The sequence below is a fragment of the Gymnoscopelus braueri genome (genome assembly GCF_963280865.1).
Source record: "Gymnoscopelus braueri genome assembly, chromosome: 9".
Lineage (NCBI taxonomy): Eukaryota > Metazoa > Chordata > Actinopteri > Myctophiformes > Myctophidae > Gymnoscopelus > Gymnoscopelus braueri.
In genome coordinates, this window is record NC_137610.1 from 25,627,982 (window position 1) to 25,642,325 (window position 14,344).

Below are 14,344 nucleotides of genomic sequence, written 5' to 3' on the forward strand. Positions count from 1 at the left end.
ATCAATTTGATTAAAATCAATGATTTCTTTAATAAATCGATTAGTTCGATTCATTGTATATCACCCCTAATGCAAAAGGATAAGTGGCCATTTACACTAGTCAGTCCAGACCAGACCAGGCCAGGGCAGGGCTGGTGGAAAAGTGGTGTTAGGGTCTTGGGAAGCAGACATTACAAATCCTGAGGAATGTAAAGAGTCCACATAACTGACCCTGCACGAGGGGGGGGGGGGCTGACCACAGGACCAGGGGCCAGGGCGCTCCGCTCCTGTCGGGATTGCGTGGGAGAAACACTGACTGAACCACAAAACCGGTCTTCCCCGCTTCACTTGTGTACACGATAAAAAAAGAGAACCCAAAAAAAGCACAGACATGCAACGAAGGTCATATGGGTTGTTCCCGTTGTGCACGATGACTTCCTTACATTATGGCATAAGCGTATAATCATCATGTGTCTCTCCCTCAACACACCCATCCACCCACTCAAAACGGGTCTAAATAACTAACAAATGGTCCTGTTCCCTCTCATAGCTCATGGAAACTTTTCTTTCCAAAAATAGTGCTGAGCTCTGCCTTAGGGCAGGGGGGCACTGACGCCGCCTGCACCAGCCCAGGATGGATGCCAGGCCCCGTACATACAGGAAAGGGCGGGGTGGCGCTCCTGTGGCACACCATGGCACACACTGTGGAAGAAAGACTGCTGCCCGTGACCATTATGAATGGTGGAGCTCACTCTTATAATGTCTTACTACACACTACGGGTGCATCGAACTGAACAGTTTAATTGATCAGAATAAATTGTTTTAGGTTAAAACATTATTTTTAATCAAAAATAGGTGATCTACAAGCTCACAATGACAAAATGAGTATAAAATAGGACTTAAATGATTAGACTTTGACAGAATAACCACACACAAAAAAGGAAATAGTGACAGCCCTACTGCACACATCGTAATGATTGGGTACAGCAGTAGTGCGCATTATGAAGACTTAGATTCTGAGTAATTCTAGAAGTCCTTTCAATTTGGGCCGTCCACTTTTCATTTCCACAGCCCATTTAAAACAAAACAAAAGAACTTGCACAAAAGAAAACTTCTGCCACTGTTGCCATTTCACACGCCAGAAAAGTAGGTTATTTCTCAGGGCGTGTGTGATAATAACAGTAGCTTAAGGTGACGTGGGGAGGAAGAAATACAGTCATGACTAAAAGATGAACTCGTGACATGCTTTGTCAGTGACGGCAAATCTCTCACAACTGCCGTTTCTCAATGATCGCTCTATTGTTCGTCGCAGCCGTCACGTGTCACAGTCCAGTTTTGACTGTTTATTTGTGACGTGTGCAAGTGTGTTTGCGTGTTTACGTGCGACATACGAAGAGCAGAGAGGACATGAGTTGCAGCGTGGGTAATCTGGTTCTTCCAGCCTTAAGTATACACGGGGGAAGAAGGCCTCTTTCCCGAAGACAAGGAATCACACATAAAGGAGGCACCGCACCCCGACAGGGTAAACTAGTTGTATAAATACTCAAAATAAGTTGTATAAATACTTACAGTGGGGCCACCTCCCCTCTGTTAACATGGCCTGAATAGGACTTCATGTTATGACTGTCCTTAACAGCCTTTTTACTACCGTAGGGGGTATGCCCTGCTTTGCTCTACGGGGAGACATCACCAGCAATTAAGCACCTCAGAGGACAAGGACGGCCTCCCACAGTGGGACAGCCACAGCATTCCTCTATAAACATCACAGGCAGCAGTGACATTTTAAGACCCTGTCTGGTGACTTTGTGTAATAGTTATGCATGTGCCTTTGCACCAACGCCCCCAGGCCTCCCTCCCTCCCAGGTACACACAGGAACAAAATGGCTGAGTTGTTTAACATTCAGCCTCGTCTCAGTCAGAACAGCCTGATCACGGCACTCGATCTAGGAACTGCATGTCCTGAATTCAGTGGCATCGCCAGCAGACGCCAGATAAAAGGCAGACGCAGCGGCCGAGGGAATGCAGCACATGAAATGTATCCATGAACGTGTATAGCATGCCACTGCAAGCAGTTTGAGAATGCAATGAGCGAGCTGGGGATTCCAACATTAGCAATGACCTAGTGAGCTCAAACAAAAGGACTGAATGGTTTAAAGGAAGTGGGAACATCCCAGAGGTTATGACCCCCTCCGAACCATGGCAGTATGCCAGGGATTCAGGCGTTCCTAGATAAATTAACCAATGGGACGATAAGACTTCTGTTGAATTAACCAATGGGACGGTAGACTTCTGATGAATTAACCAATGGGACGCTAAGATTTCCGATGAATAAACCAATGGGACTCGGCGGGACGCTGCTGAATAAACCAACAGCTGGAGCGGTTGTACTCACGTGTTGCAGGCCGTCATGGCTTGACAGGTGTCCCCAGTGCAGAACTCTGAGATGGTGCTGTACTGCAGGTTGATAAGGTTGAAGAATGTTGTCGCTGTGGTTCACACAAAGAGAGGCACACACACACGCACACACACACACACACAGTAATTTAATTAGGATTGCTTCATCAACAAATGGGACGATTAGGACATTGTCAATACTGTTTGGATCCCAGGAAATCTTAACCACTTAAACCCCATAGTACGTTGTTGAGCGGAGTCCCACAGGGCTCTGTACTAATGACTTTTCTGTTTTTTGCTCTATATTAAATATCTTTGCTGATCGACTAGCTCACAAACGCGTCGCGGGCACGTTTGTGAGCCAGCAGATCAGCTATTTTCTGTGAGTATCCCGGTATATGGATGATGGGGTTTAGGTGATTAAGAGTCCCTAGTAATAAAAGCAATAAAAATACTGCCAGGGTAATTAATATTGAAGGCAGACAGACATATTAGTAATCTGAAAGTGTCAGGCCATGTTCTCCTATGGAAGATAAGATGAGGACATGCCGTAACGTATGTCTGTTTATGTTATCTATCACTATAATCCGTGGAAAGTGACTGTCACAAACAATAATCAATCAAATGGAGCACATGACAGTGACTGTGCCCCAGATGAAAAGAATACAATGGGAGGTGGCTGCATCTTTGGCATGTGTTTGGAGTTTTTGGCTCCGTTGCCTAAACCTGAAACAGGTATTTCTGCCTCAAGGGAACCTCGTCACACTCGGTTACATGCTAAAAGGACTCATTAGTCCCAAATTAAAGAGTAGAGTACAATAACTATTTATCATGTAATCACTTATTAATGTCATACACGCAACAATTCGCATGCAAACTGGCAGATGGTGGGATTTGTGTTTGTCTTATAAAAAGGAAGTGCATATTAAGTTCTTGAAAACAGAACAGGTTTGTGTTTAACCACTTAAGCCCTATAATATGCATGATAAATAGCAAAGAATGGCCAATCCAAAAGCTCACAAAGCGGATGTGACGTGTTATGAGCTTCTGCAATTTTTGGAAATGTACCAAAAAATATATATATATTTAATGTAGAAAATAATTTCCCAAAATAAAGACACCGGGGTTAATGTGGTTAAAACATGATTGACAAGTTTAGTGTATGTAAGTTTTGTGCACATTTACAATTTTCAGTCTGGAACAACAAAACCATTCGTGGGCACAAAACATGCCCAGTCTGTTTTTACAGAAGAAGTGTTTTATCAGCTAAAAAGGGAAGGGAAGGGAAAGGAACGCTCAGTCTTTGGATTTCGTTTCTTCACCTCACCCCACTAAGCACCTGGCTGATCCGGGAATGCAACCAAAACAAGGGAAGATCGCCAAAATAAAGAATCTCATGATCCTTGCCCACTTCAGCTAAGTCAGCACAGTACAAAGACATAACTACTTTGATTCTGGTGTCTCTTTTTTTGGCCAAATAAAAAGATTATTAAAATAAATAAATAATAGTTTTCATGTTATGTTTTTGTTATCTTCCTGCAGTATATTGTATTGTCCTTTGTCTTGTATAAAAAAAATAAAAAAAAAACAGATTTTTTTTTTAAACTGCAGATCTACAAGTTGTTAGCTTGCAGATTGGAAATTTTTGCCATTCGTCGTACAATATAGGGTTTTAGTGGTTAAAAGTCTTGAGGAGATGATCATGCCGATACTGATCATCTTCAGTACGAGTTGAAATACTGTGTTGCGCAACAGGGACTGGATTTGGCTGTAAAACGATTGTGGTAAAAAAGAAAACATGCAGCGCATGGTATTATTATTGAGAACAGGCTATGGCCTGTAGCACGGCTGCAACATGTTAAGGACTTGGCTGTGTCAGATTCAACAGCTCCAATATCAATGGAACACAGTCTCCAGATGACAAGTGCATACCAAGGTGAACAAAACAGGAAAAAAAAACAAAAAAGTAAATGTCTGAAACGGAGCATTCCAAATCCGAGAGGCCATTACTCTTGAGCATCTCGTGCATCTCACGTTTGGAAACTTTTAGGGTCTAGTGTAAACCGAAGAGAAGTCAGTTACGGTAAGTTACAGCTGAAATACATTTACTTAGACTGGATAAAGTGTAGGTTTTTTTTATATGGCTCTGGTGAACCTCATCTGCGTTAATTTAACAGAGGATTTTACGGTGTATACAATTCTTCCAGACAACTTCCGTTTGTTATTCTTAGGAGCCTTTTTAGAGCTTCTCTACCGCCAGACGGTGCAGACTACTCACTGTTGCTGGCGAGCCATTCGTTGAGGTCTATCTCTCTGGGGAGAACCACCAGCTCCTTGAGGTCAAAGTCCACCACGCGGATTTTCGTGAACTCCGTCTCTAGGTACTGCTTCTTCTCTTCTGCCGGCGGCTTCTTCCCATTGGGCTTCGTCTTCGACTTCCTGCAAGACACAAAGGAGAAGGGAACGGTTAAGGTTAGGTAGTGTGGACACGCGTGCAGTGTTGAACTGTACACAAATCATGTATTGAAAATGGAAAATTCAACCGAGGCCATGGCAAACTGTTGTTAAGATGCAGATCATGGATTAATTCCAGAGATCTGCAAACCCTCTGGAACCTTTGGTGTCTGTGTGCTAGTGCATGGCTATCAAATGAGGCTGGGAACCTTTCAAATGGTACAAGTGTTAGCATCGTTACTAATTTAGTTGTTTTCTCTGCCACACACACACACACACACACACACACGCCAACAGATTAGTATGAACCAACAGAGACATGGCATTCATAGCAGCCAGCCCAGCGCTCCCATACAGACAGCCTCATGTGGCTGTAGCCGTGCCACAAGGCTGACCTCTGACCCATCGTTACGCCGAGAACTACCGCACAGACGATCGTCCCGAGCGCCTTGTACTTCCACTGCTAGTTTTAGCATGCGTATGTCACATCACACTCGCCCTACACTTCCAGGGCCATAACCTCTTGTCCCCCCCACCCCCGCCCTACACTGACGCAGGCTTATCTGGGGTCAAAGGTCAAAAGGCTTGATACTCCAGTGAGACAAATAAAAAGAGCTGACACAGCCGGCTTTGTTCTGTTCAGCCGCATGGCTAAACAGACTTACTTGCGCGGATCTGCCCTCAAAACAGTCTGCCTTTCTCCAGAACTTGGGAGGATGAAGCCCAAGTTACACTTAGTTGCGCGTGGGTGTCGTGCACCGAAAATGTCAGATCTACAAGGTTCACCATGCGTTGTGCTGTGGCGCGTTAAGCTTGCAGATCTGACATTTTCGGTGCACGACATCGGCGCTCACCTATAAATCATTCTTAAGTGAGCCCCCGACTTGAAGTTGATATTGAAGTATCTCTATTCCGGGCATCAAAAGGGAACTTGAGAAGAATATAAACAGCATGATCTGCATTCCACTCCCAAGGCTTTTCTCGTTCTGTAATGACTTAAGTCCTCTCTTCCCTTTACCTCTGGACTCTCTGAAAGTCTACGGGGCTGTGCTACTGTTGTTTGGGTTTGCTTGAGGACAGGGACAATTCTACTTTGCTTCCCCTTCAATTTATTGCGCTGTTGTTGACCTTCATTTCCGCCGCGCTCCGCTGCCCTCCTCCCTCTCTCTCTCTCTCCTGCAATCTTTTCTATTTCCAACAAACCCTGTGTCTAAAAACAATGATCCAGCCATGTGTTCTTGGCTCTTGCCTTTCCCCCTTTCAAAGAGACACTCCCCCTGTTCAACCGATTCCCAGAATTCCCGCTATTGGATGCTGGCCTATGTTCTGCAGGGACAGAGAGAAACAGAGAGAGCGAATCAGAAACGGAAGGAGAGAGAAACCGAGAGAGAGAGAGGGGGGGGGGGGAGACAAGTCCACGATACATACAGCCAAAGAAAAAGACACATGGAGATTTATGTAAGAGTGAAGGGTAGCGAAGTGTGGGGGGGATGAAGGAACCCCAGCTGATAACCATGGGAACTAATCAACACATACAAAACATGACATGAGTGTGGAGCGTGAGGCCCCATAGCTGGTGTGCAGTATTCAAAAGCCCTGTTTTCATTCCGCTTTCAGACATCAACCTGGTCTCCCAGATTGACACACCATGCCTGCAGAACTCTCAGTGCCAGCCATTTATTACCAACACCTCGTGATACATCCTCTACTGTCCAAGAGCACCCACATGGCTTTTCTAAATTGCATTTATAGGCTCAGGGCGATATTTACTACCAATATGAGATTCAATTAAAAAAAAATGGATATCACCCAAGCTTACAGCTTTAAGGTCCTTACACACCGGCGAATATGCGAATATACGCAAAATTCTGACTCTTTCCGAATATTTAAAAGACGCTATTTTCGCTTCGAGAAACTGATGTGGACGCTTGCATTGACTTTATAAGGTTTTTAAAAAAAACGTATTTATTCGCATGAAGAATTCGCCCCGGTGTGTAAGGACCTTAACACTTCACTTTGACTGTCGTACCAGGCTCTCACGCACGCACACACATACTGTACACGTTTGCTGGGGAATGACTAACCGTGGCATGATGCTGGCTTATTAGCCAGCAGAACCAGAGCAGTGAAGCCAAGGACACTACACTAGGATTGGGATCCTTTAGGATCCTTTAGGAACCGATGCTGGTTCCACAATGTTGGATCCTGTTCCGGATCCCAACCCTACACTACACACACAGTACGCTGTTGGCTAATTATTAATGACAGGCTACTTTCTGTTTCTCCTCTACTTTACATGTCTGATCTCTGTCTGTTTCCCTGTGACCTGAGTCCTTTCACTCAAGCATTGCAGACATTTCTTCACCACTACTAGATTCTCGATGTCTTTTGGTTCCCTCCTTCTCGTGGCTGTAGTGTAGGCTCACCTGTCCAAATAGACCTTTGTGTGGAGGAAGCCCCCCGTACTCCCATCCCTGTCCTCTCCCTTTCATCTCACCACCATGCCCCTTCTCCTCCCCCTGCCTCCACTCTCACGTTTATCTCTTTTAACCACTTAAACCCTTTATACTTAACCAATCTACATGCTCACAACAGTTTGTCATTGTGAAGACTGGCTATTTTTGCTATTCGTCTTACGATTGATTATTTTCAGTAAAAATAAACAAAATAAATGGAACTAGTAAAGATTGACTTAAAAAGATTGTCGTGATCGCAATTGCAATCGCAATATTGGTCTGAAAAAAGGTAACTGTTCCTCTTCTTTTTAAATATGCTATCCATTTATCAGACTTTCATCTTATCATTTTCTACCCCATGTCTTTTTTTATCTCCGGCAGGCTGCTTCCTCCCCCTCGCCTCTCACAAGGAGCAGAACAGAGGCACATCATCCATGTGGTCCATGTGGCATTCATGCCGTGAGCTACATGTTCCGTCATGTGAAAGAGCTTACTCGGGGAAAAGGAGTTTCTTCCACAGATACCATCAGCTCACACTAACAGTTCAAAGGCCTCTCGGCTATAAGCCCCTCACAGAATCCATTCCACTCCTGTGAAAAGTTTCAAGACGGCTCGTTTTCGTCTCTCCCCCCCTTTCCTTTTGAAAACATTCTGTTTCACTGAGCCATTTCCTGTCTCTCTCTCTCTGTAATTTCGTCATTTTCCATACAAACGCCTCCTCCTCCCTCCTTTTGAACATTTGTGTGGTACAGGGAGGTGAAATTCTGGAGCCATTAGTTTATTTTAGGATAAAGAAAACTTCCTCTATGCCAGCACCCCTCCCCTCATGCGTACATAGTCCGTCTGCCCAATGCGCGTGCACACACACACACACACACACACACACACACACACACGCGTTCTTGGTAAAGTTCTCTCAGGCAAAGTTGTTGCCATAAAAGGCAGTAGATGACTCCTGCACACACCAGACCAGGCCAGATCAGGGCAGGCCAGAAGGCAAGAGTGGAGGGGAACTAAGGCCAGGGCTGGGCACGTCTCTGGGGCTGGGGGACTGCCACAGTCAGCCTGGCACCAGTGGGAACCCATCCGTGATATACACCCAGAGAGAATCCAGGGAAGAAATGGGAGTCGACGAGAAGATCCAAGACAACATCTTTGTGTATGAAAGCTTTGTCAAAGCGAGTTAGATATACAGTATTACAAAATGGAATGTACTCTGCAGGCCCTGCACGGCCCACAAATTCTAACAAAATAGAAACTGCATTTCTATCTGTTTAGTAGTAATGCTGTGCAATGGGTGACTGATTTGATGGTGCTTATCTCGACCAAAAACAATAGGGAAGTTGTATACCAGGGTGACATTGGGGTCAGTTGAGCAGAGACCGACCCAACAGCTGTTGGTTCCTGTCTGTAGCTACTCTCTCTTTTTTCAGACCCCCCCCACCCCCCCACGTTACCTTTCACTGACACCAACTTCTCCTCAAAGACTGTCTCACACACACATATACACACATGCATGGGCACACGCACACAGCTGACTATATCCCCCCCCTCTCCCTTTTCATGGCCTGACCAGCTGGACCCAACAGCTGCGTCACCAGCCTGATTCCACCACGAGGGCCCCGAGAAAACCCTGCAGAAATTAGCCCCGTCTAGTGTATGTTTGTGCAAGCACGTGTCGCGCGTCCAGTAAAACCTGTCTGTGCACACATACACAAAAAACGCTCACAATGTCCACGTCTGTTGAGCGACTGGTGCGCACATCACTTGGCTCGGCGTTGCTGCACTTAACACTAGTTGGGTGGCTTCTGTGCGTTAGCTGAATACACACCGCTCTAAAATAAACCCCTCTCTCTAAAGACAACCAGGCCTCTGGCAGGTACACCCAGAGCCTGTCTCATTAACCGGCAACCTGGTTCCAATTAATACAAAGAATCACTCGGGACCACATTATAGAACTATGCCGGGGGAATTAGCTTAAGTGCTTCGGCTAAAAGTGCTACAATTTGCTACCAAAATGCCCTGTTGAACAATAGTTCAAAGCAGGAAAACGTAAGACAATTTTGTTGACTGCTGAATGTGCCAAAGACATAGCACGGTCATTCAGCTCAGTTCGAAAAACGCTGATTCGATCGACATTGACGCACAACGTACATGCTGCAACTTTATAAGCCTAGAAACCAGAGGCCACAGTTTGTTTTTGTAAGTGCGTAACGTAAGGCAATTTAAATTTATTCAACGTATCTAGGCCCCCCCCCTTTCAACTTAACCCATGTAACCCACACAGTGAATACTTTTCCCCCCTTCAGCCTTTGGTTCCTGCCAAGCCGAATATTGCACAACTGTTACTTAAATTGGCCTGCTGTATTGCGTAGGAATCTAACTGTTGGCATATGGACGTAGTTAATACAATTTGCGAGGGTGAACTGCATTCACATTCATCCCATACTGTTAAACAAGACAAAGATGGCGGCTTCCAGCTTCTCTCTGCTTCATGCAGAAGGCAAAGTTCCTCACTCTACTGAAAAGAGGAGTTTGCTTTTGAGTTTCCTAATGACAAGAGGAATTATGTGCAGAGGGCAAGATGATCCCAAATATGTCCTTTAAGAGCCTAACCAGCCAGTCAGTCATTTAAAATTCTCTCTCAGGGGAGTTGTGGGTGGATCTATTTCTCTCCAGAACAGTGCCATTCTTGGGGTAATCTTTCCGGTAAGTAGTGAAGGGAGCAATCCAAGTAGTAAAAATATGCTCCGTGTCCCTCTCTGCCCCTTGTAAAGAACTCAACACACCAAACTTTTGTTGTCCAGACTACTACAGACTAAGTCGGTTGAAAAGTGTGAAAAAGGTGCTGAATGCATCTCTCTCCACACCACATCAACAGACGGCTATTGGTATGGTGCTAAAAATAGCCCATGGCTTGAACGTGTGCATGCTTAAATCATTTGAGAAATTATAGCAGTAAAAATAACCACTGTGACTGCACAGCAGCTACGTTAGCTTGTAGATGTAGTTCTTCACCCCCCCCCCCCTCCCCTCTATCCACCTCGCTATAACTTCCGACATGACAGTGTATACACCGGCCATTCAACAGCCGATTTTTGGCCACAGGCGCTTTCTAACACTTACCGCCACCGCCGCCGACTTCGGGTAGATTTTTTGGGACCTTTAAGTACGTCACGAAGTCTGTCACTGGCAAAACGAACTATACTATCCATGATAATGATGAGAAATAGTATCCTAAGCACTTCTAAGAGAACAAACTAGATAAGTGCAAAACTATATCTAGGAGGGTAATCAGACGAACGATGGAGTGGTTGGATAAGGAATCAATCGAATGCCAGGAGGTTCTGATATCCTTAATGAACTTTGCTCCAGGTCCATCTTGGTCATAATGTGACAAAACATCAATAGCAACACGATATCACTGGGTTATGATAGCCCAAAAAAGTCATACGAGGACAGCATAAATCATGCTTTAGCCTCTGATAACACTGGACTTGAAAGAGAGAGAGAACTCTGTCATTTTGTAAAGAGAGCTCCCAACCAGGCCTCCTGATCTATTTCAAGACTCAAACTGAATAGACTTTCAATGGCCCTTTTCCCTGAAAAACCACAGACTGAGGAGGAGAGCACAGGCATCCTGAGCCAAGCCAGGCAGAGCCAAACCACGACAGCCATTACGGGGCTAAAAAGAGTCCGCGTTAAGGACAGACCAGCCCAGCGGCTCAAGCTTCGCAATGCTGAGGTCTACACAGAATAGCTGCTCTGTGTAAAGTTACACATGAGTTTTAAGAGAGCATTCACTGTGTGTGTACACACAAAAGTATACTTAATAAGTAAAGAACTGGACAAGGACATAGGCAAGCAACAAAATGGGTCAGCTGTCAATCAGGAACATCACCAGAAGTGGCAGTAGTGGTTGTAACTCAATTATTCAAGTACAGACATAACCAGCACACCCAGCTCCAATTTAGATACTGCATGTACCGACCCCAGACCAGTACAGCTGTGACCCCCTCCTCTCTCATCTTGTCCTCCAGTGATGAATGGTTTTCTGTAAAGCACACAAGACCCCCCATACCGACCTTGTAATGGAGCCTCGTCAGCATCACAACACACGTGGGTGGGTAAAATGAGATTATGTGGAGCCCCAGGTTGAGTACCTTGTTGAGTGATGTACTGTAGCCGGCACCCTTAATCTGATAGCTAGATTAAACATTGATCTGACAAGATAAGACATTGCTGATATGACTGGAGAGTAGACAGAGGTCTGCCACAATCCTTGTGATCAATCCAATCAGGTGATTATTGCATCCAAAACATGGGAACAAAGCAGGGAAATGATTCAATCAATAGGTGTCGGCAAACTGTGAGAGACCATTAACCACATGAACCCTAGCATCCCTATTCTGGGACGGCCATTTGGCGAAAATTGCAGATCTACAAGCCCACAACTCTACAAGCCCCCCAACAGTATAGAGCCCTGGGGGACCCCGGTCAACTAATATAGGGTTTGGAAACAAAAAACAGCCAATACACAATGCCACAAATCCCACAGATCTTTATCACCAACCAATTTCTTTTTAACTATCCATGTCACCCTTATCTTCAGACCGGCTTCCAAATCAAGGGCATTTAACCATCCGTTGAAGGAGGAAACAAGGTAACTGTTAAGTCATAAACAGGTCTAGTCTCCTCCCCCTGTGAAACTCAAACTATGTGTCCTTGTTAACTTTGATAGAGTCCCTCTTTTGTTCACCCCCCCCCCCACCACCCCCCTTTCACATGTTGAATTTCTGGAAACTCCCTATTTTTTCATTGGCGGCTATAAAAGGTAAATAATAAATTGAAGGTGGGCGCTTCTAAGAAAGTCAGCTGATTACCATCGGTGTGGTATTTCTGAGAGGAGGTTAAAGAAAGCAATTAAGTGTCCCTGGATAGGAGCGGCGTACAGTAGGGCCTGTCATTACTTGTTAAGGAGATATTACGATAGACCTTACCACTGTACCACACAAACACACCGACGCATTCCACTGCTTGCATGCAGCATTCTGTTTAGCGATCCTAAAATGGTGGACATATTCTTCAAACTATTTGCTATTCTGTCTGTGAGGGGTGGGGGTGGGGGGGGGGGTGGACAATAGACAACAAGGCATATGCCCTGTGGGCTGCCGGTTTGACATGAAGACACCTGTCACCACCACCAGATCCTTCCACAAATGAATTTAACAGGGCTGTCTGTGTCCCCTGAAGGAACACACTCATAATGACTGCATGTCTCAGCTCTCACATGACACATGCAAGGCGAGTACAGTTCACAGATGTAAACATGACAGAGGTCATCGGCCCATTTTTCCACACTGGTCTAGAGAGCATGAGCATGCAGTATGCATGCCATTCACCCCCACTCCCCTTGATGTTGCAATGTTTCTTTTCCCCCCCCCATGGGGTTATTAACGCTGTATGTATGGGAATCCTGTTCCAAGTCTATTTACACTATTTAATTCTTCTATGTGGGTCATGCATTCTTCTGAGTCTTTATGTCTGCTGACTGCTGTCTTTCGTTTGCGGATCCATGACGGCTGAGAAAGCACCACATACTTTCGTGAAGCCTTGTCCTACCCGAACAGGGTCACCGTGCGAGCAAGTGCCAAAATATCTACCACTGAGCTGAGCTCATGGAGTGCACCGCCTTCCTCAGGTGGGGGGGGATTGCATTTTGACATTCAGTGGTTATCAAAGTTTTTCATGCCAAGGAACCCCCAAATTGATGTTATTTGGCCACAGGCCCCCCCCTCCCCCCCATCTGAAAATGTTGTGCCAGGGACAAAAAATGTTTAAAATATTTTTTCCAAAAATAATCAAAAGCTCACAGCGGATAAAGTGGTTAAATATTGTTAACTACTTTTGCTGGGGAACCCCTGGAACCCCCCTCAAGGACCCCTGGGGGTTCCCGGACCCCAGTTTGAGAACCACTGAGCAATATAAGAGCAGGGAGACCAAATACAACCAGTGCAGTTGTGTTACGCTTTGTTGAATTAACATAATTATGTGTTCTCAACTGTGGTTCTCAAAACTTTTTCATGTCAAGGACCCCCAAATATGTATTGGCCGCAGCCTCCCCCCTCCCCCCACCCCCCTCCATCAGAAAATATGTTGTGTCAGGGACCCCCATAGATTTGTGTTAAATGTTTCAAAAATATTTTGTGCTATACGTTTCTCATTTTCCCTAGATTGTTTGACAAATAGATCTACAAGTTTATGGGTCATATCGCTGTGCGTTGTGAGCTTGTAGATTGGCTATTTTCTAATTAGCTGATGTATGGGTTAAAGTGATTAAACTGATTTTGGCTGGGGACCCCCTGGAACCCCCTCCTCAAGGACCCCTGGGGGTCCCCGGATCCCACTCTGAGAACCACTGGTCTACCATACAGATTATTAAGTTGTATTCACACAAAAAGCGTTAAGTACTAAGTAGGTAACTGTTACTCAATTGTTGTTGTTTTTTTCATTATTATGTTTTACAGTTTTTTTACGGTTCAAAAACTGTAAAAAAATAAAATAATAATAATCAGAGAGCACTTGACTAATTGGTTTCCTCCTTTAAGAAGCATAATGTAAAACTTTAACATGACTGTCCACCAAGAACTGTTGCAATATTGATGACGTGTGTCTATTAAATAACTCCCTATAGTTATGTTAGGTTTGTGCTTGCTTAGATTTAAACAGAACTTGGAATCTTAAATAAATGATTCACAGGAGAAGAGAAGACGGATCACATTGCCCTCAGTTCATTCTTGCTGGGGAGATCCGTCTGCCTAATGATGAGTAGCTTTAAAGCACTGTTTCCCAAACCGTGGGTCGCGGACACATTTTATGGGTCACAATTTTCATGAATTTGAAAAATTATTTTTTTCTAAATAATTTCATACATAAAAAAAAACAATCAAAGAAATTCCATAAATTATAAAACAAATCCAAAAAAAGTTATGAAAATAGCCGATCTACAAGCTCTTTTCACTAGTTTGGGTCCCGAGAAGACTTCACATTGCTCTTTTGGG

At 44.7% G+C, this 14,344-nt stretch overlaps 1 protein-coding gene across 4 annotated transcripts in view; it reads right to left on the reverse strand.

The window, feature by feature from the left end:
* The window catches only part of mob2a (MOB kinase activator 2a), a 91,679-nt gene that overhangs the window by 5,367 nt on the left and 71,968 nt on the right, over positions 1-14,344 (reverse strand). For all 4 annotated transcript variants that reach the window (XM_080438582.1, XM_080438581.1, XM_080438580.1 and 1 more), the window contains exons 2-3: positions 4,652-4,812; positions 2,372-2,465 (exon numbers count right to left, since the gene is read on the reverse strand). In XM_080438582.1, coding sequence (XP_080294708.1) covers positions 2,372-2,465; positions 4,652-4,812 — 255 coding nt within the window. The remainder of the gene's footprint in view (positions 1-2,371; positions 2,466-4,651; positions 4,813-14,344) is intronic.